At 41.0% G+C, this 24,719-nt stretch overlaps 1 protein-coding gene and 1 long non-coding RNA gene across 3 annotated transcripts in view; one reads left to right on the top strand and one right to left on the bottom strand.

The window, feature by feature from the left end:
• Window positions 1-24,719, bottom strand: part of LOC147578358 (uncharacterized) — a 121,328-nt gene that overhangs the window by 83,646 nt on the left and 12,963 nt on the right. Inside the window, exons 3-5 of one of the 2 annotated variants that reach the window (XR_015254247.1) lie at window positions 21,699-21,744; window positions 7,155-7,266; window positions 3,818-3,908 (exon numbers count right to left, since the gene is read on the bottom strand). This is a non-coding gene — a long non-coding RNA (uncharacterized LOC147578358). Of the gene's footprint in view, window positions 1-3,544; window positions 3,909-7,154; window positions 7,267-21,698; window positions 21,745-24,719 lie in introns of those variants that run through there. The other variant, XR_015254246.1, reaches the window with a different exon arrangement.
• Window positions 8,918-16,445, top strand: LOC147578359 (uncharacterized). Its single transcript, XM_086718250.1, has 3 exons — window positions 8,918-9,012; window positions 9,854-10,008; window positions 11,711-16,445. The coding sequence occupies exons 2-3, from the start codon at window positions 9,871-9,873 to the stop codon at window positions 15,509-15,511; spliced, it is 3,939 nt and encodes a 1,312-aa protein (XP_086574376.1). The 5' UTR covers window positions 8,918-9,012; window positions 9,854-9,870; the 3' UTR covers window positions 15,512-16,445.

The following is a 24,719-nucleotide window of genomic DNA, read 5'->3' as shown; positions in this document are numbered from 1 at the left end:
TCTGAGTTTATAGTAGAGAACAAGACAGACAAAATCACTCTCTCAGACAGCTTATACATTCTGTAGGGGGAGACAGACACTAAACAAATTTCAAATGGTAATAAATACTATAGTAAAATAAAGGTGTCAGGGTGTCTAGGTAGGAAGGAAAGTTACTTGTATTAGGCATCATCTGAGCAGAGAACAGAATTACAAACAGAAGTCAGCAATGCAGGGGCGCCTGGGTGGCTTAGTCAGTTGAGTGTCCAACTTCGGCTCAGGTCATGATCTCACAGCTCGTGAGTTTGAGCCCTGCTTCAAGATCTATGCTGACAGCTTGGAGCCTGGAGCCTGCTTCAGATTCTGTGTCTCCCTCTCTCTGTGCCTCCCCTGCTCATGCGCTCTCTCTCTCTTTCTGTCTCTCTCTCTAAGATAAATAAACATTAAAAAATTAAAAAAAAAAAAAAGCAACGCAGAAAAAAAAGAACCAACAATCAAATCAAAGGGCAAGGTCCTTGGGAGTGTACAGGCTGAAAAATCTTTTGAGTTGAAAAGTGAGTATGTCTAAAGCATGATCAACAAGGGGGATAAAGGTACAAAATACAATCAAAAAGGTTGATGAGGATCAAATCACAAAGAGAATAATAGCAAGGAGTTTGTCTACTATTCTAAGTACGATGGAAAGTTCTTGGAGAGTTTTAAGCAAGAAAGTAACACTCTTGATTTGCACGTTTAAAATTTCTTTTAAGCTGATTTAAAAGGCTGATTGCTATGTGGACGCAGATTGTGAGACAAAGCAAGAGGAAAGAGGGAGACTAATTGCAATAGTCTTGACACTCAGGGTCTCATGAAAGTCAGGAGACTGTTTGTGGGGAGTCTGATTCTGTGGACCATCAAGATCAAGTATAAGAGGAAGACAAAGATCTTTCCATAAACACACAGGACACAGCTCTAGAGACTCAGCCCGGACACAGATGATCATCATCTGGGTACAGGGCAAGCAGACATCAAAGATTCAGTTTTGTGTATCCCATCAGGTCAGGGAGAGTGAAGGACAAGCAGAAGATTCAGAGACAGCATCAGCACTAACTCATGGATGGTCCGGATATAGACATTTGAAATATGTGTCCAGCACAGAGGAAGACAAGGAGATAGGACCATACAGTCTGAATTGCAATGGAGTCAGAGAGCCACTCATGGACAGTCAGGATTCAACCTAACAAGAAGGCAAGCCTCCCACTAGGAGCAGGCAGGAAAATATAATAGATATTCAGGATCTCATCATGACCAGACACCCACTAATGGAGTTTGGGTCTACCCATGAGGAATTTAGGTCTGGCACAACAGAAGACGTGTGTTAAGCCACCAACAATCAGAAAATAGATCCAGACATGCAAGTCAACTTACAGACAAATTTCATCTACACAGCTTTATCCTAGTAAAAATAGATACTGTAGATATAGTTATTGTCAGTTTAGAGGTAGTGATGAAGACTCAAATAGAGAGTTAATATCAACCTATGGACAGTATGAGGAGGGCCATGGACAACTGGAACTCAATAAGATAAGCCAAAAAGGACCCATCCATGAATATTCTGAAGACAATGCAAGAAATTCAGGGTCTAATCATAAATGGACAACGTCAACCCATAAGTAGTCGGAATCCAGGAAGTTCTCTAGAGGAACAAATCAGTCATAATTATAATCAGGCAAGAAACAGCACATTTAGAAGCCAAACAAGTCAAACGCAAGATTAATTTTGGCCTAATAATATATACACAGTAGTGTAAATAAAAGCAAGGATTGGTTTATAGCTACAAACACATCAACTACAAAATCATAGGATAGGACTATGGATAATATGAAAACAACAGAAACTCAGCCTTGATTCCAGTCCACTGAAATCTGGGAATAGAAGTACAAACAAGCTTAGTCTTGAACAGTCAGGGTATACCTCTGATCATTCAAGGTCTGGAGCAAAGATTTAACTTTGGATACTCGAGGATAAGCTATAAATTTAATTTGACACCAATGGTCAGTGTAGATCTAACATAGGTGGAAGACCACCAACTACTTAGAGCCAGTCCCCTGAATGACACATAATCCTGTCATTTTTTTAATTTACATCTACTTCCCCTCATGGTCCATCATACATTTCCACTAGAAAACAAGCACCCAGCAATGGACATTCTAGTGACTGTGAAATTCAGTCAGGATATTCAAATAGAAAGCACTTATCAACAAGTGGACAGATGACTTCTGGCCATAAAGGACCAGGACTCAACTCGATGACACTGGAAGATACAAACATAGTAATACCCACTTAAGTGAGCTATATCCACAGTCAGCTCAATTCTAGTAAATAGAAAGCAGCATCATAATGTCCAGTTCTCCAGGTGATCTTGGTATGAACAGAGGGCAATCAAGTTCACAAAAGCAGAGCTCGGGTCTCCAGTTCTTACCTATCTGGTAACAGCAAAGGCCCAAAAAGAATAGGAGAGTAGAACTATTACTAGTCATTTAGTACCAAAACCAAGGGGCTTAATGTAAGGCATAGACAGGAATCTTACCATAGTCAGCTGAGGGACAGTGGAAAGTACAGACAGGATGAGGATATTTATCAAAATGGCAGCTCTGAGACAACAGGTAACAATGAAAGCAAGCAAAAAAACAAGGTGTTACTATATTTTGTACCAACACTCTACCCTATAAATAGAACAAAGGGAACATTATCTTAAGTAAGACACCAGCAAAAGAGGAACTAAGCAAAGACATGAGAAGAAAAATATAAAGTACAGGAATTTATTGTAAAAACTCCTTTTTGAGGACAGAGTTATGTCTCTCCCCTTTTCTTTAAAAATGTAAATTATTTGGGGCACCCGGGTGGCTCAGTCAGTTAAGTGGCCAACTCTTGATTTAGGCTCAGGTAATGATCTCGTGGGTTTGTGAATTCAAGCCCCGTATTAGGATCCACACTGGCAGTGTGGAGCCTGCTTGGGAGTCTCTCTCTCTCTCTCTCTCTCTCTCTCTCTCTGCCTCTCTCTTTCTCTATCTCTCTCTCTCTCTCACTCTCTCAATAAATAAACTTTAAAAAATCCTTTAAAAATGTAAATCTAATCCTTCTTAATATTAACCTTCTTTTGAAGGATAATGTATATGTCTTCCTCAGCATGTTAGCAGTATAAGTTTAAATTTTAATAATATTATAAAAAATTTTGTTACGTGGAGTTCATTAGAGTGTTAAGTGTGAGAGTTCAAGTTCTAACATTTCTGCAAATTTCTATATTATACATGATCCTTTTAGGAGATGTATTAGGTGTTACAGCATCATCACATCACTGTGACTGCAATTCCTTTGAGTTTACAGATCGAACTTCCAAGCTTCTGGTTTCAGACTATGCAAATGCAAAAAAAATGGCCAATAAAAATTTATGAACAATATGTCTTGCTTCTTTCATGCTCCACTACTCGACTTAATAAGTGGGAAGGCTAGAAACTGACCCAAACATGCAGAGAAATTAATGATGGAGCTCTGGAGAGCAAAAACATTTAAGCACTGGCCAAGGAAGAGGAGCCCTCAAGAAAGACTGAAAGAGGTGCAATAATCAGATTGTAAAGTGTTGACAAGTAAATGGAAGGTGAGGGACAGGGAGCGCTATGGAGTTAGGCTATGAAGAGGTAGAAAAATCTGATGGGAATAAATTAGATGAGAAATCATCATCACTCCCCTCATCTCAAGCCTCCTCTTTCTCCTTGATTGCTTTTCCTAGTGCGTACACCACCATACACACAGTCATCCAAGCCAGACCCCTGATTACGTCCATTCCCTTGCCTCTCACCTGATTGATCTTCCTTGTTCTACCTCAGCTCCCCACGGTCAAGCATCATCACAGCAGTGAGTCAGGTCATGTCTCTCCTCTGCTCAAACCCCTGCATAATAAATAAGCCAACCATACAGTATGTTAGGAGCATGTGCCAAATGGAGTGGTCAAGGCAGGCCTTATTAGAAGGCAACACTTGAGCAAGCACTTGAAGGAAATAAAGGATAAAACCAAGTGGATATTCAGGGTGAAAGCATTCCTAATGGCAATCCTAAGGAAAGAGAATGCCTGGGAGGTTTTAGAGAATAGCAAGGAAGCAGTATGGCTTCATCCGAGTCCATGAGGAAACGGAGCTGGAGGAATGTCAGAGAAGAAAAAGGGGCCTGATCAGTGTCATACTCATCACATTCACACTAAAGTATGCCTCCCTCTTGAAAAAGAGAGAGGGACAGAGAGAGAAACCAGGAAATAGGTGATGAATGTAAGCATGCAAAGCACTGTGCTTGGCATAAAGGGGACCATAATTTTCTTTCTTCTGCCAAAATGTGGAGGCATAAAGAACAGACTGATGGTTACCAGAAGGGAGGTGGACGGGGAGACAGGGAAAATAGGTGATGAGGATCAAGAGTGCACCTGTCATGAAGAGCAGAGGGTGTTGTACAGAAGTGTTGAATCACTATATTGTACGCCTGAAACTAATATAACACTGTTCACTAACTTGAATTTGAATAAAAATTTAAAAAAATATATCCTTCCCTCTCCCTCTGTCTGTCTCTCACACTCACTCACTCACACACACACACACACACTCTCTCTCTCTCTCTCTCTCTCTCTCACACACACACACACACACACACACACACACGCACGCACACACAGGCAAAGGCTCTGGATCTGACTCCCAACACCCAAGGGCTCTCTATCTATGTCTTGACTCTTCCCTTCCCATACCTGAAGCTCAGATGTACCCCCATCCCCAATGTCCCCCATGCTAGCAGGTGTTTTGTGTCACCTACATGTAACACTTGGAGGGTCCCCAAGGAGCACTTTCCATCACTCTCCCCCATCTGCCTACTATGATCAACCAAGCCTGCATGCAGAAAGCCTCAGGTAGGCAGCAACAAGGGATACAGGCTATGAATGGTCATGCCAATAATAGCATCAGACAGAAAGTTAAGGAGATAAACACACACTAGAGAAAGGTATTGACAGAATAAATAAGGGGGTGCAAGTAAGAATGAGCTCTGGATTCCCAGCATCTGGAGCATCTTCTGGAACTTGGAGGAGAAAAGGGAATATACCAACAGGAGAGAGAAACAGCTGAAGAGGAAGACCAATACTCAAGCAGGCTATGTTCCAGGGCCTGGGGCTGGAGCTGTAAGATGGATCACTGTGCCGGCCCCACTCCCTAGAGAACAGATGCTAAGCTATAAGATTATATCACATTTATTTTTGACTTTTTGAGATAAGAGGGAAATGACTCTTGTACCTAGAAAGAACACCTATTGACAAGTATTAATTTATAGCCAACTTCTTTGACTCCCCTTAACCCAAACTCATGAGCATCAGTATTCTCTGCTTGTTATGTCCCTGGTTTTTGCATAGTCTCCTCCTTCATAAACACTAAGCTATTAAGAATCACCAGGAATTGCATAGGGGATGTGATGGGAGAGGAAAGAAAGGGCAGGGAGGAAAAGACCTTCTGCAGAACTTTCCTAAGACCCAGCAGATGGTGCTATAAGAACACTGCCTTAGGGACAAGGGCAGCGCGAGTGCACTGGGATGGGAAGAGAACTCCACCTGATGATCTTCACCAGTTTTATCTGTTTGTTGATTGGTTGGTTGTTATGGGTTTGTTTGTTTGTTTGTTTGTTTGTTTGTTTGTTTGTTTTAGGTCAAACACTCCGTTCCTCAGGAGATGCCTCCAAACCCTTCCTTTTCTAAGACACAAATAGTCCCCTACTCCCTGGCTATTCCTAGGAAGAAGCAGATTTGAGTTTGAATCCTGTCTTCTCCACTTAATAGCTAAGTGACTTAAAACAAGTTAGATATCTTCTCTGAGCCTGTTTTATCATCTGCAAAATGGAGGTAATAATACCTACATCATATACTTGTTGTGGGGATTAATAAAATGATGAATGTAAGCATGCAAAGCACTGTGCTTGGTATAAAGGGGACCATAATTCTCTTTCTTCTGCCAAAATGTGGAGGTACTGAAAAACCTAAAACATGACACATACCATAAGAAACCTCTTCTCCTGAACCCTGTCATCTCCAAAGGGAAAACCGTGAACCAAATTCATGAGGGGAAATCTTCATGCCCACCCTTTCACTGTGGAGCACATGCTCTGGTAAAATCATGACTCTCTGTGTGGGAAAGGATGTTTGTGATAACCTAGTCCAACTCTTACATTAGTAATGCTCAAAAGGGAGCAAAGAGGCCAAAATGCACATTCAATATGCCTCTTGTTTTCATCACACGAACCAGGAAATAAAGCTCAACACAACTCTGGTTGGTGATGTCGGAGGGTATTCAGAATATATAGCCCCAAAAGGACTAAAACTGCTTATATGATACATGACAATTCCTTTAATGCCCCTAGCAATGAATTAAGTTACATTGCAAAAAGCTCATTGCACTTTTAGTCAATGCAGATGTTAAAAATTTCTTCCTTACATCAAGTCAAAAGGTACCTCCCTTTTATTAGTACCCAACGGTGCCCTGTTCTGGTCCCTTTCCCTACCACCACACACGCTGACATTCACAAACAGACATGCACACTTTTCTCACTCAAGGGAACTCGTGGTTCTGATGTCCCACCCTTCCCAGCCCTCTTCTTCACTCTGAGACTCCTCTCCTGGGGAATCTTCCTGACAAGCAAATATAAACGAGGGTCAGGAATGCCATATGCAGTGTGTCACCAACTTTTTGTATGGGCCACAAGCTAAAAATGTTTTCTACATTTTTAAGTGGCTGGAAAAAATTGTGACCTGTGAAATTATGAAATTTAAATTGTCAATAAGTCAGTGTCAATAAATAAGTTTTACTAAACACAGGCATGCTCATTCATTTAAATATCATCTGTGGATGCTTTCATACTACCAGAGCACAGCTGGGTAGCTGCAAAAGACTGTCTGGCCCACACAGCCTAAAATATATACTATCTGGCTCTTTACGGGAAAAGTTTGCTGACCCCTCATTTAGGAGAACACTGGCACTGAAAGCATGATTCACCTGGATTAGTCTCCACCAGCAACCCCCTTGTCCCTCTGTGGCAAACACTGGCTCCTGCAGAAAATTAGTCTTCACTCAGCAAACTCCACCTCCCCTGCACCCCCACAGTCTTAGTCACACCTGCAAAAGGCTCACTCCTCTGATGGAATCATGACAACGTGGCCCAAATCAGGCATCCAGAAGAAACGCGGCCACAGCATGGATCCTGACCGTGCAGCCCTCTGGGTAGCTCCTAGAAGAAAACACAGAGCATCATAATGGTTGAATTTGGAATCACATAATTTATCATTTACCAACAGTTGCTACCACTCCTTCCCAAATCCTGATGATTGTATTGCATAAGTTTTAAGTCCATGTGACTTCACCCAGCTTCAGTGACATCCATGTTATACGCATAGTTCAGAAAGGATGAAATGCAGAGCAAGGTCGCAGGGATAAGCAGAAGGCATGTGTTGATTCCCAATCCTAGGACTCAGTTTAAATTTTTTTTAAGGTGTATTTATTTTTGAGACAATATGAAAGACAGAGTGCAAACAGTGGAGGGGCAGACAGAGGGAGACATAGAATCTGAAGCAGGGTCCAGGCTCTGAGCTGTCAGCCCAGAGCTGGATGAGGGGCTCGAACTCATGAACCGTGAGATCATGACCTGCGCCGAAGTCAGACGCCCAACCGACTGAGCCACTCAGGCGCCCTAGGACTCAGTTTGTATTTAGGTGAAATCATGTCCTCTGAGGTGAAGATAGCAAGAGAGAGGGCAGCCCCCAATCCTGTGAAAAAGTGGAAGTTGATCAATGCAGAGCACTACAGTCATGACCCTCACTCCTCTTTCAATTCAATTCAACAAACATTTACTGGGGACTTCTTTGTGCCAAGAAATGTGCTGAGTCTCCAGGTGACACAGGTGATAATAATGCCCATCCCCTGATCTCAAGGAGCTCATAGTCTAGAAGTGATATAAACACATACATCACATGGGGTGCCTGGGTGGCGCAGTCGGTTAAGCGTCCGACTTCAGCCAGGTCACGATCTCGCGGTCTGTGAGTTCGAGCCCCGCGTCAGGCTCTGGGCTGATGGCTCAGAGCCTGGAGCCTGTTTCCGATTCTGTGTCTCCCTCTCTCTCTGCCCCTCCCCCGTTCATGCTCTGTCTCTCTCTGTCCCAAAAATAAATTAAAAAAAAAAAAACGTTGAGAAAAAAAATAAACACATACATCAGGGTATGTGTCTGTGTGTGTACACACACATGCATACATCAGAAAGAATATACACCAAATAATTAACAGTAGCTATTTCTGGGATACCTTGCTAAAGAGCATGGATTTCTTCCTAAGGTTAACAGTAGTTAAAATGAAAGCTATATTGAGAATGGCCACTAAGGTCTGGTAAATAGGGTTAGGTAAAGAGACAAGAAGGCCTGTGCAGTCATTATTGATTCAAGAGGAATGGTTATATCATGGGTAATAATATCCTGGATGATACTCTGGTTGGAAATCCATATAAGAAAATTCAGCTCAAAATGGGAGTTTGACTGGATGATCCTTAAGGTTCCTTTGAAACATCAGGTCCCATGATTGTTGGGTTGGACATTCAGTCAGTGATGTCCCTGCACACATTCCATTCACTCCAATTAAAGTCCACATAATTGGCTATCGATGCATTATGCTAGATACTTTGTTGAATACACAAAGGTCTTTCTGCATCGCCCAGAGACTCTGGCAGGTGGGGCTGATACTAGCCCAGATTTGGGAACTGCTAGTACAATCACAGGTGAGCATGTAAGGAAGTAAGAGGGCAATCACCAGGAAGGTGGAGATGGAGGCGGAGGTGGAGCTGGGCTTATTTGTGGTGAATCAGGACATCTCAGGACAGCTCCTCCCTAAGATGGACCATTATCCCCTCTATAAAAAGGCCACTATCCCCAATTAGCAGCACCCTGTAAGCCATTCCAGTCTCCATCCGACTTGTTCCTCTGGTGAACTAGGTAAGTGAACAGGAGTACTTTGGGCCATAAATCCAGTATGTGCTCTAAGACAAAGAGGCACTGGACACCAGCCTTCTTTCTAATGTACATTGGGGACTTTGATATAATTTTAACTTTACTGAGAAGGAAAATGAAGAGATGACTGGGAATTATAGCACCTTCTTTCTTCAGGGTCATTTCCTTAAAGATCATGGGGCTTAATTATCCACTAGACAGGTTGCTCCTGGACTACTGAGATTTTTCTCTCTGCTATATAATCAGCAAAGCCTGAGGGTCGGTCCCTGTTTGGAGAATGAAAACAGAAGTGGGCCCAATAGCAGCTGCCCCCAGCTCTTTACCACCTAGGCCTGTGGTTGCTCACCTTGTCTACTTCCTCTGACCTACAAGTCTTGAGGGTCTATCTTAGTCACTGGTGTCCCTTGGGTGGAATCAGGCATGCCATGAGTGAAGGACCTGTCCCTCCATAGTGGTGGCTGGCACCTAGAGAGGAATTGAGGAAGTAGGTGGATCGGCACACCCAAGATTTCTATAGCTCCAGAGCAATGTTCATAAAATTATCCTTGGTAGAAGCAGGAAGCTCAAAACAGAAAGCCATTACTCCTACATTCATTCAGGAATGAAAATAAGAGATACATATTCTGTTCCTAATTTCATCACTCTCTTGCTACATGGCTTGAACAAGTCTGTCAACTCTGGATTGGTTCTTGATTTCAACAGGATAAAATTAATCATGCCCAATTAATTCTGAACAAATACTACAAATGATTGTAACTATTTATGTATTTAAGCAAGAAAAAGGAGTAATAAGAGGTGGGTCTCTCTCCTTTTTTTTTTCCTTTAGGTTAAATTTACAAAAAGATGCCTAAACTCCTACATGGCATTGTCACTGTCATTGATCTTTTCTACCAATATGCCACCCAGGATGGGGAATGTGACACATTGAATAAGGCAGAACTGAAAGAACTTTTGGAAAATGAGTTTCAACAAATTCTGAAGGTAAGAACCCAGCTCAGGACTGAAAACAGCTATAATTCTCTTCTTCACTCCTTCCCACCTTTTTGTCACATCTGTCAGACTCCTACAGGACTCTCTACTTGGTGATAGAGATTAGGGTTTGGTAAAGGCTTGAAATATGATCAAAAGTTGACCCACAATTGTTTCCATTAACAGGACCAAGGGAAGTGATCCTACTGAACAGATAAAATCCATAGGTTATATAATATCCTATCTATGTGATTCTTATGGAATAAAAAAAATTAGATAGTTCTCAGAAAAAGTAGATGAAATGCATCTTCTTCCCTTTGTCTTTCTTTATCCCAGAACATCCTGACTGACCTGACTGCCTATTTTTGAGATTCTGACACTATAAGGCCTCAGAGTTCAGAAAGTTAGCATCTTCCTCCTAAATCATAAAACATGGTGACCAACATCTTAAAATGTCAGCTCTGAAAATAAATATTTGGGAGCTTAGATCTAGCTCCTGATCATCAATTCATTATATCCAACTGCCTACTAAATATTTCTTATTTGGATTCCTATGGGTGTCTTAAATTCAGTATGTCAGATATGAAACTCATCATTTTCCCTCTAAACTTTCTCCTCTTCTGCCCAAGGCAGAAATCTGGTTCCATTCATAACTCATTCTCTCAGCAAGCACCTCCACCCTCCATATAATTCATCAACAGTCTCTCAAAACTGCCCATTTCTCTCCATCACTATTGCTAGTCCTTTGGCTCAGGCCACCTTCTACTCCCAATCTCAACCTTAAATGCAAATCTAATCATTTTATGGCACAATTCAAAATCCTTCAGCTTTTAAAATAAATAAAGTCTAAAGTTCCTTCACATAACTTAAAAGGCATGATCTTATCCCTATTTGTTTCTCTAGCAGTATCTCTTGACTATTGAGACTCAAAATTTAACAATCCATAATTTCTTCCTTGTATGAGCCATGTGTCCTCTAACCTCCAGCTCTGTTGTTCCCTCTGCCTGGAAAACTCGTGTCCCCTCTCCTTTCTTTCCTACCCCTTCATTTGGCCAAGTCCAACTAATACTTCAAAAGGCATTACTTCCTCTCATTAACCTTCCTTAAACCCCCACTGGTTCCCCTCTGGTGTACTCTCTAAAACATTATCACAATACACTGTAATTTTAAGTTTGTGTGTCTGAGCCACTAAACTTTAATTTCCATTTTGGCAGAAAACAAACTTTTTCACTGCTTCATCCCCTGCAGCTAACTCAATGCTAAGCAGATAGTAGGTACAAAAAAATCTTTGTTTTGAATGAGTTAATGAATAACTAGGCAAATAAAGAAAAGTCATATATAATTATGTTAATCATTCATATTTAACCTATTGCTCACAAAATATAATCAATTTCCTTGTTCACTAACATCTTTCAGTTGCATCCACTTCTAGAAAATTCTCACTTCATTGCTTATTATGTATCCCTTCCTTCCTTCCTTTCTTTCTTTCTTTCTTTCTTTCTTTCTTTCTTTCTTTCTTTCTTTCTTTCTTTCTTTCTTTCTTTCTTTCTTTCTTTCGGCTCAGGATAGAACACTCCAGCCTAAAGGACTAGGTGGTTGAGCTCCACCTAAGTAAGCCAAGCATTCACATTTCTACAGTCTTCTTTCAAATGGATTGCTGGGTGTGTGTTGTCCACAGTGACATAGCTGTCCCTTGTACCTTGTTCCTATACAGAATCCAGATGATCCAGACACTGTAGATATCATCATGCAAAATCTGGATCAAGATCATGACAAGAAAGTGGATTTTACTGAGTACCTTCTGATGATATTCAAATTGGCTCAGGCTTGTAATAAAATCATTGGCAAAGATTACTGCCAAGCTTCAGGGTCAAAGCAGACAGACCACAGTCACCAGTACCAAGAGGAACAGAATGAAACAGAAGAGGAGGACAGAAGGCAAGGTCATTCAGGGTCAAGTACAGAAGAGAGTAATTCCTATTCTGGGGGCTCCAGAAGAAGGATTAAACACAGGCCTGGGTCCAGCTCCAGAAGAATGGGTCATCAAGGAGGCTTATCTAGTTCAGAGCACAGGCAAAGCTCTGGGGAAAGGAGAGAGTCAAGTTCAGGCCACTTCAAGGATAGTAAGAAAAACAAGCATGGCTCTCATCAGCAAGAGAGATCTGAGAGTCATTCTTCTGGTCAGAGGCAACACAGATCCAATTCAAGTGGTCAATCGGGACTTGGTAGACAACAAAAACAGGGTTCTGAATCAAGAGAGTCTTCAAGTTATGAGGGATATGGGTCTGAATCAGGCCAGTCCATAAGCAATGGCAAAACTCATTCAAGCTCCTATGAGTCCTCTACTCAGAGAAAACATAGCAGCAGCTCTAGTTATCAGTCAGGAGGGTATGGAAGACAAAAGCATGGGTCTGGCTCGGTTCAGTCTTCTGCCTCTGGTCACCATGGGTCTGGCTTAGGACAGTCTTCTAACCACAGTCACGAAGAACATGGATCTGGACAGTCTTCTAGCTATGGACAATATGGTTATGGCTCCAGTTATCCTTCTAGGCAAAAATACCATGAATCCAACTCAGGTGGTTATCCAGGGAGTTGTGGAAGACAAAATCAAGGGTCTTGGTCAGGCCATTCCTCTAATTATGGAAAATATGGATCTGGTTCTAATCAATCTTCTAGTCAGAAATACCATGAGTCTAGCTCAGGATCCAGTTTAGGTGAGTCATCAAGCTGTGGACAACATGGATCTGGATCAGGTCAGTCCTCTGGCTATGAACAACATAGATTTGGCTCAGGTCAGTCTTCTGGCTTTGGGCAACATGGGTCTGGCTTAGGTCAATCCTCTAGTTATGGACAAAATAGTTCTACTTCAGGACAGTTATCAAGCTGTGGACACTATGGGTATGGCTCAGGTGAGTCTTCTAGCCATAGCCGACATAGGTCTGGTTCAGGAGAGTCTTCTAGCTATGAACGACATAGGTCTCGCCGAAGTCGATCTTCTAGCCACAGTAGACATGGGTCTGGGTCAAGAGAGTCTTCTAGCTATGGACAACATAGGTCTGGCTCAAGTCGATCTTCTAGCCACAGCCAACACAGATCAGGCCAGTCTTCTGGCTATGGCCAACACAGATCTGGCTCAAGTCAGTCCTCTAGGTATGGCCATCATGGGTCTGGATCAGGTCAATCTTCTGGCTTTGGGCAACATGAGTCTAGCTCAGGAGAATCTTTTGGCACTGAGCGTGGATCTGGCTTAGGTCAGTCATCAAGCTCTGGACAGCATGAATCTGGATATGGTCAATCCTCTAGCTATGGACAACATGGTTCTGCTTCTGGACAGTCATCAAGCTGTGGTCAACCCGCATCTGGATCTTCTGGCTTTGGGCAACATGGCTATGAATCAGGTCAATCTTCTAGCTATGGTCAACACAGGTCTGGATCAGGACAGTTTTATGGCCATGGTCAACATGGTTCTGGCTCAAGTCAATCTTCTAGCTATGGACAATATGGTTCTGCTTCAGGACAGTCATCAAGCTGTGGGCAACATGCATCTGGATCAGGACAGTCTTCTAGCCATGGTCAACACAGATCTGGCTCAAGTCAGTCCTCTAGATATGGTCATCATGAGTCCAGATCAGGTCAGTCTTCTGGCTTTGGGCACCATGGGTCCGGATCAGGTCAGTCTTCTAGCCACAGCCAACATGGGTTTGGATCAGGCCAGTCTTCTGGCTTTGGGCAACACAGGTCTGGATCAGGTCAATCTTCTAGCCTTGGTCATCATGAGTCTGTATCAGGACAGTCTTCTGGCTATGGTCAGTATGGTTCTGGATCAGGTCAATCCTCTAGCTATGGACAATATGGTTCTGCTTCTGGACAGTCATCAAGATGTGGTCAACATGCATCTGGAACAGGACAGTCTTCTGGCTATGGTCAACACAGATCTAGCTCAAGTGAGTCCTCTAGATATGGCTATCATGGGTCTGGATCAGGCCAATCTTCTGGTTTGGGGCATTATGGGTCTAGATCAGGTCAGTCTTCTAGCTTTGGGCAACATGAATATAGCTCAGGAGAGTCTTCTGGCACTGAGCATGGATCTGGCTTAGGTCAGTCATCAAGCTCTGCACAGTATGAATCTGGATATGGTCAATCCTCTAGCTATGGACAACATGGTTTTGCTTCTGGACAGTCATCAAGCTGTGGTCAACACACATCTGGATCAGGTCAGTCTTCTGGCTTTGGGCAACATGGGTCCAGAACTGGTCAGTCTTCTAGCTATGGCCAGCATGGGTCTGGATCAGGTCAGTCTTCTGGCTTTGGGCAACATGGGTCCAGAACTGGTCAGTCTTCAAGCTATGGCCAGCATGGGTCTGGATCAGGTCAGTCTTCTGGCTTTGGGCAACATGGCTATGAATCAGGTCAATCTTCTAGCTATGGTCAACACAGGTCTGGATCAGGACAGTTTTATGGCCATGGTCAACATGGTTCTGGCTCAAGTCAATCCTCTAGCTATGGACAATATGGTTCTGCTTCAGGACAGTCATCAAGCTGCGGGCAACATGCATCTGGATCAGGACAGTCTTCTAGCCATGGCCAACATAGATCTGGCTCAGGTCAGTCCTCTCGATATGGTTACCATGAGTCTGGGTCAGGGCAGTCTTCTGGCTTTGGGCAATATGGGTCTGGATCTAGTCAGTCGTCTAGCTATGGCCAGAATGGGTCCGGATCAGGTCAGTCTTTTGGCTCTGGACAACACTGGTCTGGATCAGGTCAATCTTCTAGCTGTAGACAACACAGATCTAGCTCAGGTCAATGTTCTAGTTCTGAACAATATGGGTCTGGCCCATGTCACTCATCTAGCTCTGAGCAGTGTGGTTCTAGATCTGGTCAGTGTTCTAGCTCTGAGCAATATAGGTATGGCTCATGTCACTCATCTACCTCTGGACAATGTGGTTCTAGATCTGGTCAGTGTTCTAGCTATGAGCAACAAGGGAGATATAGGTCAAGTTCAAGTGGAACTCATAATGAATACAACAGACCCCATATGGGCTCAATCCCTAATCAATCAAGAAGAAATAGCCAGGAATGGTCAGGGTGCGGCCAAAAAGAAAGAAGTAGGTGTTACAGCCTATCAGGTAGTGGGCCTGATGTATATGAGAGTATTCATGGACAATCAAGAACATGTATGCAACAAAGCCAAGGATGGAGCCAAGGTCCATGGGAACCTGGCTTCATTGAATCAAACTGTAATGAAGGGCAATCAGGAAGCAGTTGTAGACAAGTAGAAAGCTCCTCGAATTGTAGCTCTGGACAATTGATACCCTCTTTTGGACAGTCTAGATCCAACACTACCAATACATTGTTAATTTGTAAGGAGGATAACAGACAAGGTGACTACTGTTATAAAAGAGGAGGAGATAACTGTGCAGGGGGAAGTACCGGCCCAAGTTCTCATAATTTCCACAGCAGCACACCACTCTATGAATATATCCAAGAGCAGCGTGCCAATTCTAAGGATAAATAATAAATAGAAGTGAAATTCATTCAAGTAGCCATTTAAGAAATACAGCACTGTTACAGATAAGCAATTCATTATAAAACTTCTTTTAAAAGTGGGTGTATCTGTTTCTTCTTCTAAACATGTAACTGTACTCTATTCCTTGTTATTAAGGTTCCCTCAGAGAATGTAGGATATGTGAGCACTTTGTTAGGAAATACTGAGTTGAACAAATTATGTGTGGGACTACATTTGAAAGAATAATACAAAACATATGAGGAGCACGGAGTTTAGTTGAGATATCATTTCAAGAGCTCATTAGTCATTTTAAGATGCCAAAGCCAAACTTTCACCCCTAAAGAATAAAGTATTAGAAATGCATTACCAGTTCTGGAGCCAAAGCCTCTCTTACAGAAACATGGATCATAATTTTTGGTGCTCCCCACATTGGATGGTGATGGAATGGAGAAGATCCTAAAAGGAAAAGCACGGCGTTGGTAGTTTCTTTGCCCATCAAAACCACCAAGACCCTATTTTTGAGTAAATCTTTAATCAATAAGCTAACAAATGGCATTAAAAAGTGGCACTAGGAGCTTCTCCCTCACCAGTGAATAAAAGCATTCTTTCTTAAAGAGCAGGGATGGATATTTTCATGATTAAAGGATACAAATGTGGACTCTAACTTGGTTTCAGCAATAAAGCTCTTGCCCCCTCCTTCTAAGGATTTGCTCCAGGTTAAAAAAGGAAGAGCAATAGCATGGAAATATACTGTCTCCAACCTACTTTTGTAGTTCATTGGTCTTTCTGTGTAGGAAAATATCATTTATGCCCAGATGGAAAGGAAGACTATCTACCACTGCTATATTGCTCCTTGATTTGACTATATTTGTTTCAAGTCTTTGGATTCAAATAACTGGATATTATTAAAATTGACAGCAAATTATGATGATCATATACTAAAGTCTGTCTCATCTCTCCTTTGTTTTACTTCTCACACACAGGTAGTCAAACTAGAAACTAACTCAAATAGCTATTTTCCATGGTCTTGTCCTTCACAAACAACCCACAATAGACAAAGAATTTTAAAATTTAATGATAAACAACTCGATTTAAGAATGAGCAAAAGATCTGAATGGACATTTCACCAAAAAAAAAAAAAAGATGTACAAATAGCCAATAAGCACATAAAAATATGTTCAATGTTATTAGTCAACAACATCTTAAAATATCACGAGGGATACCTGTTAAGCTGGTTAAGAATCCAACTCTTGATTTCAGCTCAGGTCATGATCTCACAGTTCATGAGATTGAGCCCTGAGTCAGGCTCTCTGACAACACAGAGCCTTCTTGGGATCCTCTCTCTCCTTCTCTCTCTGTCTTTCCCCTGCTCACATTCTGTCTCTCAAAATGAATGAACGAATGAATGATGAGATGCTATTGTACACCCATTAGAATGGCCAAAATTAAAAATACTGGCAACACCAAGTGTAGATATAACAAGTGAAAAAATAAAATGACACAGTCACTTTGGAAAATAGTGTGGCAATTTCTTACAAGGTAAAATATACCTGACTATATCACCCATCAACTCTGATCTTAGGTGGAATTAAAACGTATGTCCACATGAAGATTTTTACATGAATGTTCATAAAAGCTTTAATAACAGCCCAAAACCTGAAACAACCCAAATGTCCACCAACGAATGAATAGATAAACAAATTGTGGTATTGTCATACAATGAAACATTATTTAGGAAGGAAAAAAGAATTAACAAACATGATATGGATTAACCTCAAAAACATTATATTGATCAAAAAAAGCTAGACACAGGGGCACCTGGGTGGCTCAGTCAGTTAAGCGTCCAAATCTTGGTTTTGGCTCAAGTCACGATATCATGGTTTGTGGGACTGAGCCCCATGACGGGCTTCACACTCACAGCAATGAGCCTGCTTGGGATTCCCTCTCTCCCTCTCTCTCTCTGCCCCTCCCCTGCTTGCACTCTCTCAAAATAAATAAAAACTTTAAAAAGAAAAGCTAAACACAAAAGAGTACATACAATATGATTCCATTTATATGAAAGTTACTAAAAACAAATAGAAAAACAGAACGTAGGTCAGTGGTTAACTCAGAATGAGAGAACTTATGAACTTAATAACTGGCTAGAAAGAGGAACACAAGGGAGCTAAAAGTAATGGGAATTATTCTACACAGTGCATAAATTACATATGCACTTTATCATATGAAAACTACAGCTCAATAAAGTTGATTTTGTTTAAAGTCTCCACAAGGCTTTTTGTGAAACTTGACTAATTCTAAAATTTATATAGAAGAGCAAAGAATTAAAAATGTCCAGGACAATTTTTAAATAAGGAGAAGGAATGTCATCTTATCAGATATCAAAATATTACAAGGTTACATTATTCAGGACAGTGTGGAACTATTATAAGAACAGACACATAGAACAGTGGAAGATCCAGAAACAGACCCATGCATACTTGACTTATATTAGTAATGACTCTGCATTTCGGTGGGAAAAGACAAACCATTCAACAAATAGTGCCAAGATCATTGGTTTTCCATGTGAAAAAAAAATTATATCTCCATTTCATATGCCATACACAAAATCAGTTCCAAATAAAGACCTAAAGTGTGATAAGCCAAAAATTTTTAAACAATAAAGAAAATACAGGACAGTATTTTTATGACTTCAAAGTAGATTGAAGTCTTAAACAAGAAACACAGGAGGAAGAGTTAAGATGAAGGAGAAGTAAGGGGACCTTGGGTTTTTCTCATTCCTCAAACACAGCTGTATTGAGGTCAGATTACTTGGAACACACAGAAAATAGATTTGTGGAGCAGCAGAAGGATCTCCACAGTTGGAGGGAGACAGCTTGGCAGATGCAAAGTGCATAGACATGAATTGGGGAAGAGAAAATGCCGGAGCTGTGGAGGGGAGGAAACACTTTCTGTGGAGACACAAAAGGGAGAGAAGAGAGGGGTTGAGAAAGTGCAGCATCGAGTTAGCACAAGAGGAAAACCTCTCTGGACCACGGACCGGGGAGCTGGAAATACTGAGTGTCCCAATTCTTTTTTGCAAACAGATTTTGGAGCTCCAACCTGGAAGTTTTGGAAGTGTGCAATTTTCTCTGGAGTGGAGCCATGGCGTGCACTCCTGGGGAGGAGGGAGCTAGCCCCAGAGTGCATAGTGTGGTGTAGCAATCTCTGGGATGCACAGGGAGAGAACAGTCCCCTTCCTCTTAGAAGAGGATTTATTGCCTCGCCAAGGACAAAAGACCCTGCAGGTGCCAGCCAAAGGCCTTTCATCAGCAGGACAGAGAGACTCTACTCCAGAGGAGGGGAGTAGATCCATGCCATGCCGGTCACTTATCACTTTGGATTTTGAATCCCAGCTGCGCACCAAGTGCCGGGTCCTTAAGATTTTAGGTTTTGAATCCCACACATGCACCAAAGAAAAAATGTAAGAGAAATGCAAGACAGTTTTGGCACAGGGCGAGGTGACTTCCCCCACTAATCCTCAAGGGCTGCCTGAACAGCAGGGGTTGAGGTCCCCAGCTAATGACTAGAGATTGGGGTGGAGCCATTTCTCCCCAACACCAACACGGTGGGATCAACACAGCAGCCCCCAGTAAAGTAGGACCCACTTACACCAAACCCTTCCCTACCATGCCTGGCAACTGTTTATTTATTGGGGCAAGACTGACACTGAGCCAGCACAGCCACCACCACCCCCAGGCACCAACAGAAAACTTTTTTCTTTTTTTTCTTTTTTTCATTTTTACCATTTTCTTTTTTTCTTTTGGAATCAGGTTCATAGTCTCTAATTAGGTTTTTGTCATTTCCTTCCTTTTTTTTTTTTTTCTTTTTGAATCAGGCTTTTTTATCCTTTTCTTTTTTCCTTCTGCTTTTTTTTCCTCTTTTTTTTTTTCTTTATTTTTCCTTGGAATCAGCCTTATGGTTTTTTGATTCCCTGTTTGATTTTTTTCTGTTCCTGTTTCTAATGGAATCAAGCTACTCCCTCTTTCTTTTCCCAGGATTACTTCAACAAACAAATCAAAGCACACCTACTTAAAGTCCCAAACATTTCACCACTGCAAATAAGGAGGAGCTCTGCAGAGGACTGACCAGTGGGAAAGAGCAGCCAGAACATAACAGCAGAGCACACACAGCATACACCAGAAACACTTCCTGGAGTGCTGGCCCTAGACAGTGTATGACCCCTTTCTAACATAGTAGTACTCTCAGGTGAAGGACACATAACAAGCTTTTAAAACATGCAAAGACAAAAAAACAAAAAACAAACAAAAAAAAAAAAAAACAAAAAACAAACAAACAAAAAAAAAACATAGCCAAATGACAAGACAGAGGAATTCTCCCCAAAAGAGAGGTCAAGAAGAAATCACAGCCAGGGACTTGCTCAAACAAATATATAATATATCTGAACAAGAATTTAGAACAGCAGTCATGAGACTACTAGCTGGGTTTGAAAAAAAGCATAGAAGACACCAGAGAAACCCTAGCTGCAGAGATCATAGACCTATAGTCAGGATGAATTTTAAAAATTCTATAACTGATACTGAAAGTAAGGGAATGGAGAACCATTGATCATGCTAATGGAGACCAAAGTCAAAAGAAAGCTGGAGTAGCCATACTTATATCAGACAAACTAGATTTTAAATTTTTTTTTTTTTTCAACGTTTATTTATTTTTTGGGACAGAGAGAGACAGAGCATGAACGGGGGAGGGGCCGAGAGAGAGAGAGACACAGAATCGGAAACAGGCTCCAGGCTCTGAGCCATCAGCCCAGAGCCTGACGTGGGGCTCGAACTCACGGACCGCGAGATCGTGACCTGGCTGAAGTCGGACGCTTAACCGACTGCGCCACCCAGGCGCCCCAGACAAACTAGATTTTAAAACAAAATCTGTAACAAGAGACAAAGAAGGGCATTATATCATAATTAAGGGGTCTATACATCAAGACCTAACACTTGTAAATATTTATGCCCCCAACATGAAAAACACCCAAATATGTAAATCAATTAACCACAAATAAATTAATTGATAATAATAGAAGACTTTAATATCCCACTTACAACAATGGACAGATCATCATCTAAGCAGAAGATCAACAAGAAAACAATGGTTTTGAATGACACACTGGTCCAAATGTACTTAACAGATATATTCAGAAAATTTCATTCTAAAGCAGCAGAATACACATTTTCTCCAGTGCACATGGAACATTCCCCAGAACAGATCACATACTGTGTCACAAATCAGCCCTCGACAGTTATAAAAAGACCAAGATCATACCATGCATATTTTCAGATCGCGACCCTATGAAACTTGAAATCAACCACAAGAAAACAATTTGGAAAGCCCTCAAAAACATGGAGGTTAAAGAACATCCTACTAAAGAATGAATGTGTCAACCAGGAAATTAAATAACAAATTAAAAAATACATGGAAGGAAATGAAAATGAAAACACAACAATCCAAACCCTTTGGGATGCAGCAAAGGCAATCCTAAGAGGAAAACACATTGCAATTCAGGCTTATCTCAAGAAGCAAGAAAGGTCCTAAATACACAGCCGAACTTTCCAACCTAAAGGAGCTAGAAAAGGAGCAGCAAATAAAACCCAAAGCAGAAGAAAGGAAATTATAAAAATTAGAGCAGAAATAAATAATACAGAAACAAACAAAAAAAACACAGAACAGACCAATGAAACTAAAAGCTGGTTTTTTGAAAGAATAAACAAAATTGATAAACCCCTAGCCAAACCTCTCAAAAAGAAAAGAGAGGAACCAAGCAGATAAAAGTATGAATGAAAGAGGAGAGATCACAACCAACACCCCAGAAATACAAACAATTATAAGAGAATACTGAAAAATTATATGCCAACACTGAACAATCAGGACAGAATGGACAAATTCCTAGATACTTACATACTACCAACTGAAATCTGTCCCAGGAGACAGCTATTACCAGAGATAACTTCTTATACCAAAAAGACTTGATCTGCACGGCATATTTGTTCTTCTCATCTTCCTGTGAATTGCCTTCCTCCCCGCTGAAGCCCCAGACCTGCGGCTCCTTAGCTCAGGATGGTAGGTATATAAGCCTCAACTGCCTGACTGCTTTTGAGTCTCATATTTTTATGGGGCTCCCATACATATGAAATTAAATCTTTCTCACCTTACTCTGTGTTCTGTCAATTTAGTTAGTAGGGCAGCCAAGGAACCTAGAAGGGAAGAAGGGAAAAGTTTTCTGCTTCTACTTGATATATGTATCAACATGGACAAGTCCCCAAAGTAGAATATTGAGTGAAATAGTTGTAAAACATATGTGTATAGTATACCATTTACTTAGCTTTACAACATATATAACAATCCCATATATTGTTTGTGGTTAGTACATAATTGGTAAATATAAAAATCCTTTTGGGAATGTGAAACACCAAATTCAGGATAGTGGTTATCTCTGGAGAGAAGGGTGATGGGTGTTGAGGAAGGCATTCCTGATGAGCACTGGGTGTTGTATGTAAGTGATGAATCACTGAATTCTACTCCTGAAACCAATATTACACTATATGACAACTAACTAGAATTTAAGTAGAAACTTGAGAACAAACTGAGGATTGATAGGGGGTGGGGGAGAAGGTAAAGTGGGTGATGGGCATTAAGGAGGGCACTTGTTGGGATGAGCACTGGGTGTATGTAAGACAATTTGACAATAAGTTATATTAAACAAATAAATAAATAAATAGAAACTTGAAAGAAAGAAAGAAAGAAAGAGAAAAAGAAAAAAGAAAGAATAAAACTTGCTTCCAACTTAAAAAACCTAATTGCTTTTCAATTAAAAAAAAAGAATAACAAAGTCAAAAGTTTTCTTCAGGAAGACAATGTTGATTATATTATTCCCTCCCTACACTTAACTTGTAAACCTCAAATTATTTCACAAGAAAAAGGAGGGCCCAAAGATCAGTGTTAGAATGCCCATCAAGGTCTGCTCAAGAAAGAAAGTACTCTGACAAGCTAGCCCACAGACGTATCTGCTCCAGCATGTCCCAGCTGTTGAAATACATGTATCAGTACATCAGTGCCTGATGATATTCATCATCTGAATCATACAACCAACTTTCTGGCTCAACTTGAAATTCAGCAGGGAGCTGTCTGCAAATTTTGGTTTCCTGTAATTTTCCCAAAAAGAGAAAGCATTCACTATCCATTCACTAATATAGACACCTAGTGTTTCTGGCAGTGCATTTCTGACTTTCTGGTTCCCTCTTGACATTCTGGTTTTCATACTTCAGTCCCTGGTGAGTTTAGTTACAAAGAAACAGCTTTCCTGAGTCTAATCAACTCTGCAACATGAGCGCATCCTACCTGAGCCTACAAGAATGATGGCCAAACCCAGACCCCTTTTCCAGGCAACAGCCCAACCTTATTCTTTGCCTCTTCCAAATTTCAAGAGTTCAGGAGCAAAAACATTATTCTAGTAAGAGAAAACAAATTTCACGCAAATGCCTAGTTGTATAGCTAAGCCCATTTTTCATGTGTCTCTCTTCTCTTTGTTAGAACCACAGAATCTAAAGGGTAGAAAAGGGTGAGGTAATTGTTTCAGGCAGTATCTAATAGGGTCTCAATACCTTGTCCAGAGTCTGGACCTCACTTCTGAAGATGAAGAAAGTTGATTTTTTTTTTTCTGTACACTCAGATGTAACCAAGCTCTGAGAGACAGATTCATACTAAACAAAGCCTTAAGGATCTAATTCACTAACTACAAAATACACATGCATTGCGAACAGGAAACAGTTGTCCACCACAGGATATCCCCTCCCACTGGATAGATTCATTTAAGAGATTATCAGAGGTTGTTAAATGAGCTCAAGAGCAAAAGAGTTTTATTCTCAAAAGGTTGCCCTATCGTGTTATGGTAACCTGGTGATTTTAACAATTTTCCCTAAAAGGGAAAAGAGTACGAAATTAACGTCTTTATTGAGTACCATGTGAGCTGGGAATATTAAAGTATGTGTTTTATATGTATTATTAAATATATTATTTATTGCTTAGTTTCATTCTCATTACAACCTTATGACTAGAGGTTTTTTATATTCATTTTATTAAAAAGGAAAGGTGAAGTGAGTTCCTTACATTAGTAGAGCCAGGTTTGAGAACCAGATCTGTCTGACAAACACATCTTCCACGCTAGTAATATTTCTCTTTAAACAACTACAGTTAACCCCTGAACCACAAGCAGGTTAGGCACGCTGACCTCCCCCCAATAAGCACAGCTGAAAATATGCAGATAAGTTCTGGCTCATCCAAAAATTTAATTACTAACAGCCTACTGTTGACCGGAAGCCTTACCAATAACATAAACATTCAAATAACACATATTTTGTATATGTATTATATAACAACATTCTTACAATAAAGTAAGCTAGAGAAAATGTTAACAAAATCATTAAAAAGAGAAAATATATTTAATAGTACTGTACTATATTTATCCCAAAAAATGCACACATAAGTGGAGCAGTGCAGTCCAAACCTGTGTTGTTCAAGGTCCAACTATACAGATACCTCAAACCAGAACAGCTCCCTCTTCTGGGCACTGCGGAAGACACACCAACTAATAATAATCCTGACTCCCCTTTTCTTGCCCTCAATACAAGGATACTTAATGTCCTTGAGGGACACTTGAGAAATACCCTCACTCATCAGCAACACACTTAGAAACAATTTCCAAGGGAGGTTCCCTGCTGCAGATAACTCATGTCCTCACATTTATTTATCTCATCACATTTAATAGTCCTCATTAAGTTCCATTCCAGGGGGTGGCATTTCTGACCTTGTCCTCCTTAGGGTATGCCTCATTTGAAGTTCACTGTGGACTAATTAGAAACAACCACCCACAGTGTTACACTCTTTAAAAGACAAAGATCTTATAGCCACTGCCCCCAACACCCAGAATTCCCTGTCCCACTACCTACTCCTATGCTCTCTGATTCCTTTGCCCTGTGTGTTCTACCCCGTGGATGAACTATCCCAGAGCAGCTTTCCTGGCTGCTGCTTGGTCCTTATCTACAAAGCTTGAGCATTCCAAGTGTTGAAGGTCTTAAATCAGCAGGTACTCTGAGGCACAGAGCTGGGACAAATCCACTGTTGCAATACTGCCAGACTTTACAGCAGAGAAGGGGAACTCCATGCAAAGTTA

The sequence above is a fragment of the Puma concolor genome, chromosome C1 (assembly GCF_028749965.1).
Source record: "Puma concolor isolate L17-30 chromosome C1, mPumCon1.1.hap2, whole genome shotgun sequence".
Classification (NCBI taxonomy): domain Eukaryota; kingdom Metazoa; phylum Chordata; class Mammalia; order Carnivora; family Felidae; genus Puma; species Puma concolor.
This window is presented reverse-complemented; position numbering and strand designations above follow the sequence as displayed.

Coding starts and splice junctions, on each gene's coding strand:
- LOC147578359 (XM_086718250.1), top strand. CDS start 9,871: ATGCCTAAACTCCTACATGGCATTGTCACTGTCATTGATCTTTTCTAC. Junction 10,009..11,710: donor AGTTTCAACAAATTCTGAAG/GTAAGAACCCAG, acceptor GTTCCTATACAG/AATCCAGATGATCCAGACAC.